This window comes from Calidris pugnax, unplaced genomic scaffold (assembly GCF_001431845.1).
Source record: "Calidris pugnax isolate Ruff unplaced genomic scaffold, ASM143184v1 scaffold234, whole genome shotgun sequence".
Lineage (NCBI taxonomy): Eukaryota > Metazoa > Chordata > Aves > Charadriiformes > Scolopacidae > Calidris > Calidris pugnax.
In genome coordinates, this window is record NW_015090987.1 from 259,012 (window position 1) to 276,774 (window position 17,763).

At 49.4% G+C, this 17,763-nt stretch overlaps 2 protein-coding genes across 2 annotated transcripts; both read right to left on the reverse strand.

Moving 5' to 3' along the window:
- Positions 1-7,050: 7,050 nt before the first annotated feature.
- LOC106894958 (olfactory receptor 51H1-like) lies at positions 7,051-8,007 on the reverse strand. The gene has a single exon (XM_014954013.1). It carries the CDS (start codon positions 8,005-8,007, stop codon positions 7,051-7,053), a length of 957 nt encoding a protein of 318 aa, XP_014809499.1.
- A 6,616-nt stretch (positions 8,008-14,623) lies between these two features.
- On the reverse strand, positions 14,624-17,384 carry LOC106894959 (olfactory receptor 52M1-like). Its single transcript, XM_014954015.1, has 3 exons — positions 17,315-17,384; positions 15,145-15,326; positions 14,624-14,965 (listed from the first exon to the last, which is right to left on the reverse strand). The coding sequence occupies exons 1-3, from the start codon at positions 17,382-17,384 to the stop codon at positions 14,624-14,626; spliced, it is 594 nt and encodes a 197-aa protein (XP_014809501.1).
- Positions 17,385-17,763: the final 379 nt, after the last annotated feature.

Consider the following 17,763-nt stretch of genomic DNA (forward strand, 5'->3'; position numbering starts at 1 on the left):
ATCCTGGGATGTCCAGCATCATCAAGAAGATGAGATATCACAAAGACTGCAGGGCCAGCCACAGGGTACCATACTCAGGTCCCACAGGTTGTTGGCTTTTATGTCTAGAGAGGGCACCTGCACTGCTCTCAGGGTTTTAAAAGAGAATTTTAAAAAGTCAGAGCCTGAGAGGACAATGCAGGTATCTCTGGATAAAGTCATCACTCCTACATTCTCTATTAAAAAAGTTAGGAGGAGTGAGGCTTTTCTCTGAAGTGTCTGATTAGTTCACTGACGAGCACTGAGGTAGGGACACACAGCCAACCTAGCCTCATTGAGGAGGAAGGTGTGGGGAGCACAGTGGGAAATTTCCATGGAATTAGACCAAATCAGGCTCAGTGTGGCTGACAGCATGAGAAAAAGGAGGACTGGATCTGTGAGGACTTGCACAAAACACAAAATATATCTGGGTCCACGGAAGCTTCCCTTCACCTTTGCGGTACAGAGGATGCAGAGTTTCTGGCAAGTCCAAGATCAGAGCACAGAAGCTGGATAGAGATGTCACTGGTGCCCATCAGGATGGATAGAGCACAGAAGCTGGACAGAGATGTCACTGGTGCCCATCAGGATGGAAGGATGATGATTAAAAATGCTGATGTTGCTGGGCAATAGTTTCTGGATGCTGTAGCCCAGAGTCAGCAATGTAGTACCCTGCAGTAGAAACAGAGATGAATACCTAACCAAGTGCCCTAAGGACCATCAGGGCCATGGTGCTATGGTTTTATGCTGTCCATTCTGGGCTAATCCTAGAAACCATAGCCAATTTGGTCAAAAGGGACTTGAGACCATCTGGTCCATCCCTTGCACTGAAGTGGGTTCATGGGTTTCTAAAGGAGGCTAGATTAAACTCCCCCTCTCCGCAGGAAGAGACACAATGGTGGGGCCAAGAGCTACAAGACTCACCATTCTTAACTGAGGTACCAAGAGGAGCAGGAGAAGAGAAGGAGGACATGGAAGAGCCATCCCCTGCTGACAGTGGGCAGCAGCTCCTAGGCATGGGCTGGACAGGTCCCTGTGTGATCCAGCAGGGTCAGCCTCAGCAGCCACTACAGTCTCATTTTCATCCACAGCTGGACACTAGGCTTATTCTGCAAATCCTGAAACCCACCCAGCATAACCCACCTTGAGCTTCTCAAAGGACATTTGTGGGACAAAAGCCGAGGGTTTATTAATTCATGACCTACAGAGCTATAGACACCTCCAGCGAGTCCCACCTACCAGGTGAAATTTAAGATGGAGGGTTCATTACCTAGGATGTGGTTTCAGGGGTGGGATTTAGTTTGAATTTTCCTTGTCTGAACCTGCAGAGCATCTCAGCTCACCTCAGAGCAGATGTGCTCCACAGCTGCACAGACTGCATTGACTGCAGGATGGTCATGGAAGCTTGGACCCCCGGCCCACATCTAGTCCCATATTTGGTCCACTGAACGCAGAGCTGTTTCTAGGGAAATTTAGAAGCTGGATTTTTTGAGTTATTCCTCAGGACTTTGAAAAGCTGTATGCCCTTTTATGGTGGCCCAGTTTGTGTACTTAAAATGTCCAATTCATTTTGGCCTCAACCATGATCTACTTCATTCTCAAGGCTGAGATTAATGTATGAAATTTGTTTACATGGAGCTGCTCTGTCTGGCCATGTGCAAACACATGGATATGGAGGCGTAAACAGAGGATTTTGTGGTCTTAAACCAGGTCAGAACATCAGACTGTGTCCAATTCCAAAGATAAAACAAACTTTCCCAGTGAACATGTAATCCTCAGGATCAGCCCATTCATGTTGATTTACTACAGAGTTCCCTGGAACTTAACGGGACCTCATCATGGCGAAATCCCAAGATGCAAAAGCAGAGGAATTAGATAGTTCCTACCAAAAATAATAATAAAAAGAAAAACCCCTCAAATATCTCGTTGGTATGCAGTGGTATCCCAGATCTGACCCAGTTCTATAGACTCCCTCCAACTTCATAGCTAGAGTCTGGTTTTTACATCTTGAAGAGCAGATGAGGTTTTTACCAGTAACAAAGCAGTTCTGCTGCAGAGAGTCCTTGGAAGAAAAACCCGTGAAATTTGTTAATACAAAACCAGCCAAATCTGTTGCATGGTTGGCTATTTCAGTAGGAAAGTTGCACACCCAACTAAAATACGAGATTGGTACAAAACACTGATGTTGACCAGAAGAAGCAGCAAGTGGTGCAGTGTCTGCACATGGTTTATTTTCATGTCCCTGTGCATGGTTGACTATTTCAGTAGGAAAGTTTCACACCCAACTAAAATACGAGATTGGTACAAAACACTGATGTTGACCAGAAGAAGCAGCAAGTGGGGCAGTGTCTGCACATGGTTTATTTTCATGTCCCTGTGTAGCATCATCAGAGCCACTGCACTTACCAGGCTGTGAAGGTGCTGGTGTGAGGCAGAAGTTGACAACTTACACAGTTTCCTGGCAAAAGGAGGGAATTTTGTGGGGCAGCAAATGTGGTATGTAGGGACCGGGCTGAGCGGATGTGGGTAAGAGAAAGGCATCGACAGGTGGAAAGCACTTGTAGAAAAATTGGTATGTACATTATTGCTTTTGGCGCCGTGGATGGAAAGTCAAACATAGAAAGGCAAACAGCCAATGTCAGGAAGACGTGTGGTCCTGTCAATTATTAAATGAAGCTGGCAAATCGTGGTGACTCAGAGACAGCTGGAGAACGGCCGGGTTTGGGGGGAGCTGCAGGTATGGGGAACGTGTGTGAGCGTCAAGGCAACACATTTCATATTGCAAACCCAAATCACCAGGCAGCAAAGTCCCTGGCCATGTTACTCCGTAAAACTCATTTCTGGTGAGATGTTTGGGATAAATGCAAACTAAATCATAGAATCATTGAATCCTGGAATGGTTTGGGTGGGAAGGGGCCTTAAAGACCACCCAGTGCCACCCCCTGCCCTGGGCAGGGACACCTCCCACCAGAGCAGGTTGCTCCAAGCCCCCTCCAACCTGGCCTTGACCCTATCCAGGGATGGGGCAGCCACAGCTTCTCTGGCCAACCTGGGCCAGGCTCTCACCCCCTCACAGCCAAGAAGTTCTTCCCCACATCTCTTCGCCATCTCCCCTCCTTCAAGGGTCAAACCCTTCCCCCTCCTCCTAGGGCTCCCCTCCCTCATCAAGAGTCCCTCCCCAGCTTTCCTGGAGCTGCACCTTGAGGGACTGGAAGGGGCTCCAAGGTCTCCCCGGAGCCTTCTCTTCTCCAGGCTGAACCCCCCCAACTCTCTCAGCCTGTCCTCACAGCAGAGGGGCTCCAGATTACTAGTTCATTTATTACTACTAAAATTACTATGAATCTCATTACATAGCATCACAGAGATCTTTCAGGACTGCAAAGCATTAGCTGCACCCGATTCTTGAGTGAAAGACCACCTCCAGGAGGGCTGGGAACCCCCATCAGTGTCAGATGGACCAATTGTCACATCATGCCTGTCCCTGGATGGAGATGCAAGGGCTGTTTGGGGCTGGGTGGCTTCAAGCCATGATGCCAATTGGCACAGCTTGGCTGAAATGGGGGAAGTTCTTGTAGTTTAACCCAGTGGTGGATTTTGTCTGTGAGGGAACAGGTTCAAAACAGCCAATTTGTCAGCAGGTGACAAGCATCAGCTGCATTAACCTACGAGGGACCTGCCTGGGGACCTGCTCTCTGCTGCCCACCAGCTGACTCCAGCAACCTTGGCTCCACACAGAGTGACAGAGTTATAGGGGTTGGAAGGAATATCTGGAGACCACGCAGTCCAACCCCCTGCCAGAGCAGGGTCACCCAGAGCAGATCCCACAGGAATGTGTCCGGGGGGGTTTGAATGTCTCCAGAGAAGGAGACTCCACCACCTCTCTGGGCAGTCTCTTCCAGGGCTCTGCCACTCCTCACAAGAAAGTTTTCCTTATTTTCTGCATCCCAGTTTGTGCCTGTTGCCCCTTGTCCTGTCCCTGGGCACCACTGGGAAGAGTCTGGCCTTGTCCTCTTCCCCCTACCCTTTAGCTCTCGCTCAGCATTGATGAGGTCCCCTCTCAGTCTTCTCTTCTCCAGCTGAACAGCCCCGTGTCCCTCAGACTTTCCTCAGCAGAGAGATGCTCCAGTCCCTCATCAACTTCACAGCTCCACTGGACTCTCTCCAGCAGTTCCCTGTCTTTCTGGAACTGGGGGGAAGCCCAGAACTGGTCCCAGTGCTCCAGCTGTGGCCTCCCCAGGGCAGAGCAGAGGGGGAGGATGACCTCCCTCCACCTGCTGGCCGTGCTTTTCTTGATGCTCCCCAGGAGAACTGGCCTTCTTGGCCACCACATTGCTGGCTCATGGGCAATTTGCAGCCACCAGCACTCCCAGGTCTCTCTCTACAGAGCTGCTCTCCAGCAGGTCACCCCTAACCTGTCCTGGTCCATGGGGTTATTCCTCCCCTGGTGCAGGATTCTACAGTTGCCCTACACTCTTCCTCACAGCTTGCCCAGTCCAATGCATTGGATTTAGCAAAACATTCAAGCACGAGATAAACGGCTCCTTCAGGCCCTCCCACAGCAACGTGGCTGTGGTTGCTGCACAGCGTGGCACTGCTGAGGGCTCAGGTCCCCATGGTTAGGTCCTCCAGCTTCTGACCTCTTGTTGGCAGAAGGGAGCTGTTGGATAGTTTCAACAGGACGTGAACAAATTCCCCATCTTCAGGCATCTACTTTATAGACCTTTGGAAAAACACAGTAGAGACCCTCTGGCAGCACCCCGGTCACGAGGCCCAGAGTCTGCAGGTTCAACGCTCACATTTGCCATGTGTCCACCTTTGGTTTTGCATGGAAAAGGTCTATCCTCCTGCAGACCCCAGCCCCCTTCCTGGCATCTGGCTGACATGGTGCTTTGCAGCACGCATGGAGCACCCGCGTGTTTTTGCTGGTTTCACTGCTTGGCACCTCCCAGTGACAGCACCCGAGAGACTCTGGGAGAGATGGGGCATTTCCATTTTTTCCTGTAACTCTCATGCTTCCCAAAAAAACCCACCCAACTCCCTTCCACGCACAGATCCTTGCCATTCGGATTCTCCGTGGCAGTGCCCAGGACTGATGGGAGAAGCCCTCAGTCCATTTACCATCAGCTTTTGGAGTTGTAGCAGTGGGGGTGGGTGGGAAACAAATAAAAAACTAAAGAGAAACACCATTTCTTTTAGAAACATAGAATGGTGGAGGTTGGAAGGGACCTTCCAGACCGTGGAGTTCCACCATCAACCCAACACTGACAAACCCACCACTGACCCATGTCCCTCAGCACCCCGTCTGCCTGGCTTTGAAATCTGTCTAGGGCTGGCGACTCCACCACTGCTCTGGGCAGCCTCTGCCAAGGCTTCACAACCCTTTCAGTGTGAAAATTGTTCCTAATACCCATCCTAAACCTCCCCTAGCACAACTTGAGGCTGTTTCCTCTTGTCCTTTTCTCCCTACCACAGCTCTCCAGCACATCCCTGCAGTGCGCAGCCTCTCCCAGTTTGCTGGGACCTCCTAACTGATGGTCAGGGCATCCCAAGGTCCAGCCCTGATCCTGACTTTGCAGGTCTTCCTTGCATGGCTGGACACCAACCCTGCCAAGTGCCTGCACTGGAATTGGGGGGGGGGTTCCTCTGCCTTCATCACAAGTGCTGCCCTCAGCATCACTGCAGCACACTCTCTCCTGCATGGTCCTGGCTTCTCTTTCTCCTCTTTTCACCCTGATCTCTCCTCCTTGACCACTCGGCTACTGTGATGAGGTGAAGGCTGGGCTGAGGTAGCCCAGAGGAGGAGACCAGCCCATGAGAAAGACTGAGGGCACTGATTTGGGGGCAGAAAGGAGCGAATGGCTTGGTATGACCCTGAAGACATGACACAGTCAGAGGGATTTGGCTTGCAGGGAGAGTTATTTTAGGCAAAGAGAAGGATGGTTAATTGGGAGGTAGATTGCCACAGGACAAGGTAGAGGCTCCTCTAATGACATCCTCCTCAGATGCTCTGAAATTCTCCTCAGATGCTCAGGTCCTCCTCTGATGCTCTGAAAGGGACAGCTCAGCCATCCCCAGTGTGCAGCACGTCACTTAGAGATCCCACGCATCCCCAAGGAAAGGTGTCAATATAGACATAGCCCCACGTGTCGCAGGATGTGTTTGGATTGCATTATGTGCCCACTGCACCCTATACCTCCACACCAGACCGACCTACCTTTTCATGAACATCATGAAGTTTTCATGATGTTCCTATCAAGTTATAGTCAGAGGAGATGACATCATGGGATGGTAAAAACCATTCGTTCCCCCTTGCAGACCCTGAGACCGGACTCAGCTTTCTGGGTCTGTGTCCTGGGGTTACAGTCCACGGGCCGTTAGCTCCATGCCTGTAAAGATGTGAGTCACATCATTTGCATAATGAAAGTGGAGGGGTCTGATGTGATGACATAACTCTGGGGACTGACAGTTTCATATAAGGGAACCGATACGTGGATGTTGTAATTAAAAACACAAGTCTGACAACACTGTTTGAATTTCATCAGAGACCCAAGCTGCTGCGAGCAGTGAAAGCCTTGACAGAAGCCTGCTCCCAGCAGTCTTCTCTATCCCCACCTGCAGGGAGGACACCTTATTCACTTGGCCACAACCAGCTCTGCCCTCCTGCAGACGTTCTGAGAAGTGGGACATCCCAAAATCATAGAAGTATAGAATGGTTTGGATTGGAAGGGACCTTAAAGATCATCAAGTTCCAAACCCCTGCCCTGGGCAGCGACACCTCCCACCAGACTAGGTTGCTCCAAGTCCTGTACAACCTGGCCTTAAACCCCTCCAGGGATGGGGAATAATATGAATTGCCATGATCCATTCCTTCATAGGGAGGAAAAGGACTGTATTGCAGAAGACGTGACAGGTTTCTTCTGGGAAATGAAGGAGCATGAGTGATTTTCTCCAGGGCATGGTATTGCCCATGAACAACCAGCCTAGAGAAGGAAGGAAGGAAGAGACTGGCTCTAGGGCTTTGCCACTCTGGCACTAGACCTGCTGCTGGGGACCTCTCCGACAGAGCAGGACCAGGATCCGCTTGCGGATCTGCTTGGTTTTCCAGCTGTAAACAAGTGGGTTGAGGACAGGGGGCACCAGGAGGTAGGCATCAGCCAGGAGCGTGTGAGTCAGGGGGGGCAGGTGCTTCCCAAACCTATGGATGATGGACAAGCTAATGAGGGGGATGTAGAAGATCAGGACAGCACAGAGGTGGGAGATGCAGGTGCTGAAGGTTTTGGATTGTGTCTCCTGGGAGACGATGGTCAGGATGGTCCTGAGGATCATCGTGTAGGACAGGAGGATGGTCAGGGAGTCCAGCCCCTTGGTGAGTATCACCGCGGTCAGCCCATACAAGCTGTTAATCTTGATATCCCCACAAACCAGCCTCAGCATGTCCTGGTGCAGACAGAAGGAGTGAGACAGGACACGGGACCTGCAAAAAGGCATCTTCTTAATAAGGACAGCAACAGGCAGCACCACGCAGATGCCCCGCATGAAGATCACCCCCGCTGCCTTCATTATCAGGGAGCTCGTCAGGACAGAGGTGTAGCGCAAAGGGTAGCAAATAGCAACGAAGCGGTCAAAAGCCATGGCCACCAGGACCCCAGACTCGATGGCAGAGAAGGAATGGATGAAGTACATCTGGACAATGCATGCCTCAAAACGGAGGGAGGTGGACTCGAACCAGAAAACGGCCAGCATGGTGGGCAGGGTAGAGAGAGACAAGCCCAGGTCTGCCACAGCCAGCATGGAGAGGAAATAGTACATCGGCGTGTGGAGGCTGTGGTCTGTCTTTATCATCCAGAGCAAGGTGCAGTTCCCCAGGAGCATGAGGAGGTACAGGCAGCAGAGAGGCAATGCCATCCAGTAGCTGCTTGTCAGCAGACCGGGAATGCCGGTGAGGATGAAGGTCAGGGGACTGGACCCAGTCCTATTGGAAGATGACATCTCATGCATTGATGGTCCGAGGGTCTGGAAAGAATGGTGTCTTGGAATAAAAGCCCTGTTATGAGACCACACACATCCCAGATACGACGGTAGCTCCTGAGATCTGAGAAACCCCCGTGTAGTTGCCCTCATGCATATCCGTCACCTCAACCAAGGAATAATGATGACAGGATGAGAGGGAAGGGTTTGACCCTGAAAGCGGGGAGATGGAGATGAGATGTGGGGAAGAACTTGTTTGGTGTGAGGGTGGTGAGACACTGGAACAGGGTCCCCTGAGAAGCTGTGGCTGCCCCATCCCTGGAGGGGTTCAAGGCCAGGTTGGAGGGGGCTTGGAGCAACATGGTGTGGTGGGAGGTGTCCCTGCCCAGGGCAGGGGGTGACACTGGATGGTCTTTAAGGTCCCTTCCCACCCAAACCATTCTATGATTCTATGAAAACCCACAGTGGACCAGCCCCAGGGTCACTGTCTGGACTTTGCACAGCAGCAGATAATGAGGAAAGAGCAGTGACCATTTAGACCCCCCTAGTTGTTGTCCCCAGCATTTATTTACCCAGGGTTTTAGGACATTTGGTGCTCAGTCCTTTGGGAGGTGCCTGAAAGCTTCTCAGCAGCATGAGGCAGGACAAGAGCCTGGGGCCATGGTGTTCCTGCCTGGGGAAGGAGGAGCGGTGGAATAGAGACCTGGAGGCCAGCTCTGTGCATGGGGTTGGCTGCTCCTCACAGCAGCAGGAGGAGCATCCTTGGCCATGCTAGTCCCACCAAGGCTGAAGCACCAGGACAGAAGAGGGAAGCGGGGATGGAGGAGGAGAGAGATGAAGACAGAGAAAGGTCAATGTTTGTGCTGAACCAAATGTGGTCAGACCACAAGAGATAACATCTCACTCTGAGATGAGAAGTACCCCCATTGTACGTGACTCTGTATTGATTTCTTCCCTTTTTTTTTTTTTTTTTTTTGTTTAAGTACACCAAAATGTATATCAGCTCAACCTGCAGGTCAATTAACCGAACTAACCCAGATGGAAGGAAAATGGATTTTTACTTTACAGCTGCCAAAAAGGTTAAATGGAAAGGAAGAAATTCAGAGGCTCAAATAAGGCCGAGAGCCTGAAGTGGTGTTTTGTCTGCCCAAGGCCATTAGAAAACCCAACAGCAAACACCAGGTCTCCATTTAAGCGCTCTGGAAGCTGCCAGCTTCACTAGCCCAGGAGCACAAGCCATCAGCCACGATGCTCAGCAACGGGAGGCTTGGGGCAAGCCGGGGAGATTTTCAGAGAAACATTCCCAACGGGCTTCTCTGCAAAATGCAGTTAAATTTAGCACATCTAAAAAGCACCACCAGTGGTCCCAGTAGCACATCCTGGCCTCTTGCCAGGGCTGACCAGAGAAAAGGTCCATGTCTCTATTCAGCTGGAGATGAATGTGATTTGCATAACTGAGGAGTGCAAATTGATTGAGATTTATCCCAGAGTATGTCTGCTCGAACACACACACACACCCTGAGACCTCATCTGCTATCAGGAAAAATAAAATATTCACGTTTTCACAAAGCGAAAGGGTCAGGTCTGAGAGATGGTGGGACAAGAGAACTGGGACGGTGTAAAAGGTAATGGAGGGTGTATAGAACCTAAAGAACCTAAAGCCAAGGGGTTGAAGACCCTACTTTGTTCCTGCAGGGAGCAAAATCAGTGCAGAAATAAACTTATATGTCCGAGTCATGTACCACTTGAGATACTGAGGACATTTTTAAATTCTTGGTCAAGATGAATTTTTAGGGTGAATTTTCATCTCACAGAATCACAGAGGGTGGGAAGGGACCTTAAAGCCCCCCCCCAGTGCCACCCCCTGCCCTGGGCAGGGACACCTCCCACCAGCCCAGGTTGCTCCAAGCCCCCTCCAACCTCCCCTTGAACCCCTCCAGGGATGGGGCAGCCACAGCTTCTCCACGCAACCTGGGCCAGGCTCTCACCACCCTCACAGCAAAGGAGTTCTTCCCCACATCTCACCTCAATCTCCCCTCTTTCAGGGTCAAACCCTTCCCCTTCCTCCTAGGGCTCCCCTCCCTCATCAAGAGTCCCTCCCCAGCTTTCTTGTAGGCCCCCTCTCTACAAGCCCATCTGCACATATCAGATGGAAATTAATATTTAGCAAAGCAATTTGGCATCTTAGTACTTTTCTAACATGCTGGTTTGTTGTTTCTGTCAAAGACTTCTGTAAATTCTTGTTTTGATGCAAGCCCTCAAGCAAATTGTCCTTGTAGGGGAAGAACATCTCTGTCCTGTCATCTTCAGGCAGCCCACCTTGTACTTACCCTGGGTGACAGCAGAGGACAGGGACTGGGGACCAGGACCAGCCCTGGCTGTGCACACTGCTGCTGGCAGCACTGGGCCAAGAGCTGGAACGATGTATTTAATGAGCCAGAGACTCATTAAATGAGCCAGAGACTGGGGTGACTCCCACGGGTCTCACCCGAGGAGCCACAGCTGATTTCTTTGCTCTTCAGGGAGTGTGAGCACTACAGAACTGTGTGCAAGTAGGTTTTTCCTCTCTTCTCTGAAAAAAATGGCAGAGTGCAGAAATGGGAGTGAAGGCAGCTTTGGGGCACTGGCTGTAAAAAAATTAAAAAAAAAAAAAAGCAAAAAAAGTGTATTCAGAAAATCCCTCAGTTTTGCCCTGCTCTGAGAAACTTTTGCTTTCTGGAAAGCAAGGAGACCCAGCCCTGGTGCCTTCCATCCCCCAGTGCCTCCGTGCAGCTCCCCAGTTTATAGATAGGTACACTTTATATATATATGTTTTTATGTGTCTGTATCACATTTAGATGGATAGATAGATAGGTAGACAGGCAGACAGACTAAATACAAGGAAACAATGCAAGGAAACAAGGATAATAAGAAAAATTCCCCAAAAGTTCCCAAAAAAAAGCACAAACCAAAAGAACCAGGCAATGGATTCATAATCAGAAACTTTATTTTGAGATCTTTTTTGATTCTGTGATAAATGTAGAGAGGGTGGGTGGTGAGGTACAGAGATGGTGGGTGGTGTGATGTTCCCTTTGTCCATGGCTGTGGGGACCCCCCCAAATCCCTGCCAGAGCAGGGTCACCCAGAGCAGGTCCCACAGGAACATGTCCGGGGGGGGTTTGAATGTCTCCAGAGAAGGAGACTCCACACCCTCTTTGAGCAGCCTCTTCCAGGGCTCTGCCACCCTCACAATAAAGAAGTTCCTCCTCATGTTGAGATAGAACTTCTTATGTTCCAGTTTGTGCCCGTTACCTTTTGTCCTGTCCCCGAGCACCACTGAGAAGAGACTGGCCCCATCGTCCTGACACCCACACCTTAAGTATTTATAAGCATTGATGAGATGCTCCCTCAGTCTTCTCTTCTCCAAACTAAAAAGGACCAAGCAGATAATGAGGAGGATCCTGATTTTAATGAAAATTTCCAGTGACAGAACTGCCCATTGAACCTCACCCAGCTCTTGACTTTCCTTGACTTGGATTGGCAGCTCTGGGGATGGGGAACGTGCTCCTCTGCTTTGACTCCATCGCACGCTACCTCAGCCCTTGGCAGGCTCTCACTCACTGCCACGACACCAATAACAGTAATTTATGGCTGCAAATTGTAGAGCAACCATACTTTGTTCAACAAGCACTAGTACTGGAATGAAAGGCCACCCAACTCAGCAGGTTGATGGCTTTATGGATGCAGAGTCCTTCAGGAGTTAACATTTAGCTGGAACTTGTTCCTTTCCTTGCTGTGCATCCCCAAAAGGCAGGGAGACAGACAGACAGACACTACAAAATGTCTTTATCTGCTATTAAGTTTTTTCACTCTGTCTTCTTCTTCTTGCATTTATTCCCTTTCCGTAATTTAGAAAATTACCTTTGGAAGGAATAGATAAACACCACTTTGTGGAAGCAGAAATTTCTAGCACCGATCTGATGAAGAGCTTCATTTCCTGAATTAGGAACGAACTAATTCATTATCCACACAGCACAAAGCAAACCAATACTTGTAAATAGCAGCTCAAGACATTTGTGGGGAGGAGCACTGAAGGTAGGTGGTATGGTCTGGGTTGGGAGGTTCAGGGCGTAAGGGAAGGTGAAGGGAGGTTTCAGGGGAGGCCAGGAGGGGGGTTCAGGGCTGCCCTGTGCCAGACACAGATCACAGAATCATAGGGGCTGGAAGAGACCTTTGAAGATCATCTAGTCCAACCCCCTGCCAAAGCAGGGTCATACAGAGCAGGTTGGACAGGAACGCGTCCAGGTGGGTTTTGATGGTTCCATCTGCATCAGTATGAGACCCATCATGCACCAAAGCTGGGAGCCAACCCCAGGGGATTTTGTGGTGTCTTTGTGGAAATACATTTAAGAAAGGGCAGAAAATGTCAGACTGAAAGAGGAGTGAGCAAAAAGAGTGAGATAGAGCAAGGTGAACATCAGGGTCAGAACAGTAGAGGTGCTCCATGGTGGTAGAAACACTCCCACTGAAGGGACTGTGGGCTGTGGAGGACCCACACCAGAGCAGGCAAAGCCCCGAAGGGACTGCACCAATGAAGAAGCCCATGACAGGTAGACCCTAAAGGGGTTGCAGTCCATGAAGGACCCACAATGGAACAGGTACACCCCCAAAGGGACAGCAGCCTGTGGGTCAGATGATGCTGGAGAACTGAAGACAAGCAAGAACGAAAGGAAACTGGGATGCACTGACCCTGACCCACCCCTTGCTGAGGGGACTGAGTGAAACCTGCGCTGATGAGAAGGAAATGAGAGGAGTCTGGGGTGAAGAAGTCACTGGGTACCACTCTGATACTTTCAAGGAGTCATTAGTCATAACTCCAGGATGCCTATTTCTGAGTGGGAATGGACAGCTCATAGCAAAACATTTTCTACCCAAAACCATGGCTGTGTTTTGCCAGAGTACCTCAGTTTTAATGAAAATATATTGAATTTTACTGTCTCATTTGTAACTATGAAGCATTACAAAGTTCTCCGATATAGTCATTTCATAAAAAGTTTCATAATATCCCAATTCACATAGAATCATAAAAAGGTTTGGGTTGGAAGGGACCTTAAAGACCATCCAGTGCCACCCCCTGCCCTGGGCAGGGACACCTCCCACCAGAGCAGGTTGCTCCAAGCCCCCTCCAACCTGGCCTTGAACCCCTCCAGGGATGGGGCAGCCACAGCTTCTCTGGGGCAACCTGGGCCAGGCTCTCACCACCCTCACACCAAACAAGTTCTTCCCCACATCTCATGTAAATCTTCCTTCTTTTCTTTTAAAATCCTTCCCCCTCCTCCTAGGGCTCCCCTCCCTCATCAAGAGTCCCTCCCCAGCTTTCCTGGAGCCCCTTGAGGGACTGGAAGGGGTTCTGAGGTCTCACTCTCTCAGCCTGTCCTACCCTAGGTCTCTGATCAGGGGAAGAGGAACTGCTGAGGACAGCCTGGGTGAAGCAAACAGAGACCCCAAATGACCTGGTGACCCTCATGGCAGCGTGGTGATGAGCCACCATGTACAACATGTGCTTGCTGGACCTGGGGAGTTCTTACCTGCTGGGCTGCAACTGCCAAAGCTCGGTCAGGGCTTGCAACATCTACAGAAATACTGGTAAAACAGGCCAAAATTTGTTTTTGTGGCACATAAATTCATTAGACACTGTGAGCAGGAGTCTCCTTTGGTGATAGTCCAGATTTATAAACATGCCAGATATGTAGAAAAACACATTTCTTACTCTAAGACTTGGAGAAAATATAGGAAGTAGACACATCAATTCAGTAGAAATATTATGGATTTCATTCTTATTTTGTGTGCTCTGTTTGCAGCACAGATCTATGAATCAGATTTACAGGAGCTTGGCGCATCAATAAATAACTCAGGCAACAGAAATTGCATCTAAGTCATTTGAGGACAACCACAACTGAAAAGACAGCTCAAAAAATCAGTGTTCGGGGGTGTCTGTGCTCCTCCCCATGGCCCTGGGAGCTGGACCCCAACCCCTCAGTGCAAACAGGGGTGGGGGAAGGGGACAGAGCTCTGCCTCTGCTATTGGCGGAGGGGGATAAGGTGGATGTATCAGGTCTAACCTTACTCTCCCCCACCCACCCTAGTTAGGTGGTCCAGCAGCAAGAACTCTTTGGAGATGACCCACAGGCCGTCGGCTCATCTCCTTAGAGAGAAGAAATGCAGCCTGTGGAGCTCAAACAAGAATGTTATTTACCTCCAGCTCACCCTCAGCCTGGTGACGTCAAAGCTGAATACCCTGAAAATTTTGGAGTTTTGCACAGGCTGACCTCTGGATTTAGCACCCTCCTCAGCTCTCCAAGCAGGCTTTGCTGCTTCCTGCAGGCAGCGATGAGCCGAAGTGCTCCCATTTTCAGCACATACGTACAATCCTCTCACAATTTCCAAGTCCTAAAACCTGGAAAGATTCAGGAGAAGAGGTGGGAGTTGTTTAAAGTGGATCACACACTTGTTGTAGAGTGATGTGTCCAGGGTTAATTTCTGTGGCCCATCATGGGCTGCAATTTGTATGTGCAGTCGTGTGAATCTCTGAACAACCTCCTGTAGAAGGGATGTGTGAGAATTTTGATTCTCTTGAGAGAAAAATGCAATGACCTCTTCAAATCCAGCAAAAATCCAGGTCATGGATCTTTATGATTTTGATAGCATGGACCGTGGGAGGGAAAGGGAGGTAGAAATTAGCCATCAAGATGTGCATGTGGGAGGCAACATGGCAACCAAACCTGTGGATGACTGGTGAGGGAACTACAGGAGTGTAGAAGACGAGGATGATGCAAATGCGGGAAAAGCAGCTCCCAAATACCTTCAGTCTGTCCTCTTTCAAAGCCAGACTTAATACAGTCCTCAAGATCCTGAGGCAGGAGAGCCCAATGAACAGATCCAACCACACAATGAAGAGAACCATGATTGAGGAGAAAAGGCAGAGGCAACATGAGCCCAGCTTGCCCAGGTTAGAACCAGAAGCCCATTCTTGACTACCAGGGAGATGGTCAGGATGGATGGATCATGTGGCTCAGTAGGTTGCAGGTGGCAACATACTTCATGAAAGCCATAGTCAGCAGCTCCACCAACTCCGTGACTGAGAAAGTATCAAGAAAAACATATGCAAAAGGCAGGCACCCAAGGTAATCTCCTGGGTGATCTCCAGAAGATGCTCAGCATTTTGGCCATGTTGGTCAGGGACAGCACCGAGTCAATGACAGCCAGCATGGAGAGGGAGTAAAACATGGGCTTGTGGAGAGATGGCTCCTTCTTCACCACATACAAGAGGGTGTTGTTCCCAAGGAGGGCTTTGGTGAACACTGTGCTGAATGAGGTGGAAATCGAGGGGTCGTATCTTCCAGCCCAGGGATCCCAGTCAAGAAAACCCTGGATGAAGTCATCTTGTTGGAAGCAGAAAGTCTGATATTGAGAGGTGTCCTTTGCAAACTACACCTAAAAGCATCTCTTTTCAATAAAACATAATAGAAAGAATCATTAAACTTCGCAAAACATACCCAGATTGTGCCATTTTCCCTGCAACTCCTTATAGCTTCTAAAGTTGATTTTTTAATTCTGCTTTTTACTAAATCTTGGCAAGGTCACTCTGTAGAGTTTATCAAAAATGTGTGAAGTGATATCAAGACAAAAGCATAATCACCATTGTTCAGATATTAAATTCTTTGGTGCTTATTTGATTGAAGACGTCTCTCCTTCGCTGGAGCTGGTGGAGGAGGGAGAAGCTGATTCTCCAGGACTCCCTGAAGGTTGTTCTGGGGGGCTCTGCCAGCTGTGCAGAGGCACAGCCACAGCTGGAGAGAGGATCTCAGGTGGGGAGAACTCCTGGTTTGACCCAGGACAGGCGCTCCTATGAGTTCCCAGATTAAACTAAAAAAAAATCATACATCATCAGAATTCAAGCTGGGTTTCCATCCCACAACAGATCAGGACCTACATCAGGGCTAGGTTCAGACCCTCTCTTTCCTCCCCCCTCATACAACTCCTACTCCAGACTCCCCAGGATGACTCACCAGATTCCTGACCAAGCTGTTAGTAAGCAACAGCTCCTCTTCTCCAAGGACCTACCAGCAGACTTCAGGAGCTGCCCTGCAGTCTCCTGGGACGTTTCAGAAATCAGTGGGCAATCTTGTGTCATTCTTCCTCTCTCACCTTCAACTCCAGAAGACCAAGATTAACTCTTGCCTCTCAGAACTGGAGGAAACCCTCACTGCAGAAGAAGGGAGGCAGGGCAGTGATTTATCTTCTCACCAAGCTGTTTCTCTTGGCCAGAGTCCCAGCAGACTTTCCCTGTCTCCTTTTACAAAACCCAAGCAATTAATCACTGCCACCACCTCTGGGAGGCCCATCCAACCACTCCAAGTGCCCAGCATTCCCCAAGATTTCTTCTCTAGCTCTACCAGAGGTCTTGTCCTGGCTGGGTGGGCTTCCCCCACCTCCTGCCTCTCAGCCTGAAGGGTCCAGGCCGCTCTCTTGTGCTCTCTCACTACACTCCTGGGAGTGTAGTGACACTGGATCCAAATCCAGAAGCAGTTTTACAGTGGTAGGATTAAGCCTGAAGGACACATGCACCACAGGAGAAGATATAGTCATGCCCAGAGGGATATTTGCCCACCCAGAGATAAAATCTTCCCACTGTGTGGACCAAAGGTCTGTTTGGCACAGCTTAGTGCTGAGATGCTGTGGGAGAGAGGAGTGAATTTGTTTAAAAACCATTTTTATTCCTGGCTGTTCCCAGGCAGCAGTTTCTCCTTTGTGGTGATTAGTGTCTCTGAGGTCCCAGCAGTGAGTGATGAGGGTGATCAGGTTCCTCAAGGCGAATAAATATCTCCATGCAGGTACCTTTTGGTCCTGAGGGTGAGGAGTTGCCTGGTTGTGTGAGGGAGAAGCAGTATTTGAAGGTGATGTAGGTACAGACAGGGCTGCATCCAAATCATCCAGGTGAGCTGGGCAGACTAATTTTTTTTTATTATTTAATCTGGTTTCATGCCAGCGTTTTTAAGCACAGTGCCAAGCTCTGAGCCAAGTTCAAATCTTAGTCAAATTGAAGCAAATATAAAACAATCTTTCCAGAAAAGCTTCTGTGCAGATATGCCAATACATCTAAGTGGACTTTGTCTCTAGTTGAGTTAATGAGCCACTTCATTGCTGCCAGATATCCCACATTAAGTGAATATTATGGTAGACAACAGCTACTCATAGACATGGAGGCTCATGCTTCCTTGAATAGGTTAATTACAGCGGTGTTAATTGCTTGGCTGTGAGCTGTTCCTTGGTTAAATCAACTTCAAACCAGCTGCAGACTCGTAGGTGTAACGTCTGGTAACCCAGTCATCTGTGAAGATCTGTGATTGCTTGGTCATAGCTCTAGTCCTGTCCTTTCTGCTTGCACAAGCCTGAAGAGGATGGCAAACACTGCAAGGAAGGTAATAATTTGTTCTCCTTGATGGAAAGGACAGAAGTCATGAGCTCCAGTGAGGTACAAGCTTGGCACTTGTAAAATGCTCTGAAACGGGTGATTTGGGGAAAGCTTCTGCAATGGGAGATCAGGTGGTGCATGTATCTATCAGAGATTGCTTTATATCTTATGCTGGGGAGGGTGTGTGGAGGGGGTTACTCCTCTAGCTCTCTTAAAAACCCAAATTCAAGGGAACTTTTTTTGGGGCCGTATGCCAATTAGGAGCACTGGGCGTCTGTTAGGATGGTCAGATCACCATGTGGGTGCAAAAGGAGTTGACTAAA

Excerpts from the sequence above, each read along its gene's own strand:
- LOC106894959 (XM_014954015.1), bottom strand. The coding sequence starts at position 17,384 with ATGACCAAGCAATCACAGATCTTCACAGATGACTGGGTTACCAGACGT. Across the intron at positions 15,327-17,314 it reads CACCTACGAGTCTGCAGCTG|TGTTCACCAAAGCCCTCCTT; the intron begins GTTTGAAGTTGA and ends CATTCAGCACAG. Across the intron at positions 14,966-15,144 it reads CACCCAGGAGATTACCTTGG|CTGGGCTCATGTTGCCTCTG; the intron begins GTGCCTGCCTTT and ends AACCTGGGCAAG.
- LOC106894958 (XM_014954013.1), bottom strand. The coding sequence starts at position 8,007 with ATGTCATCTTCCAATAGGACTGGGTCCAGTCCCCTGACCTTCATCCTC.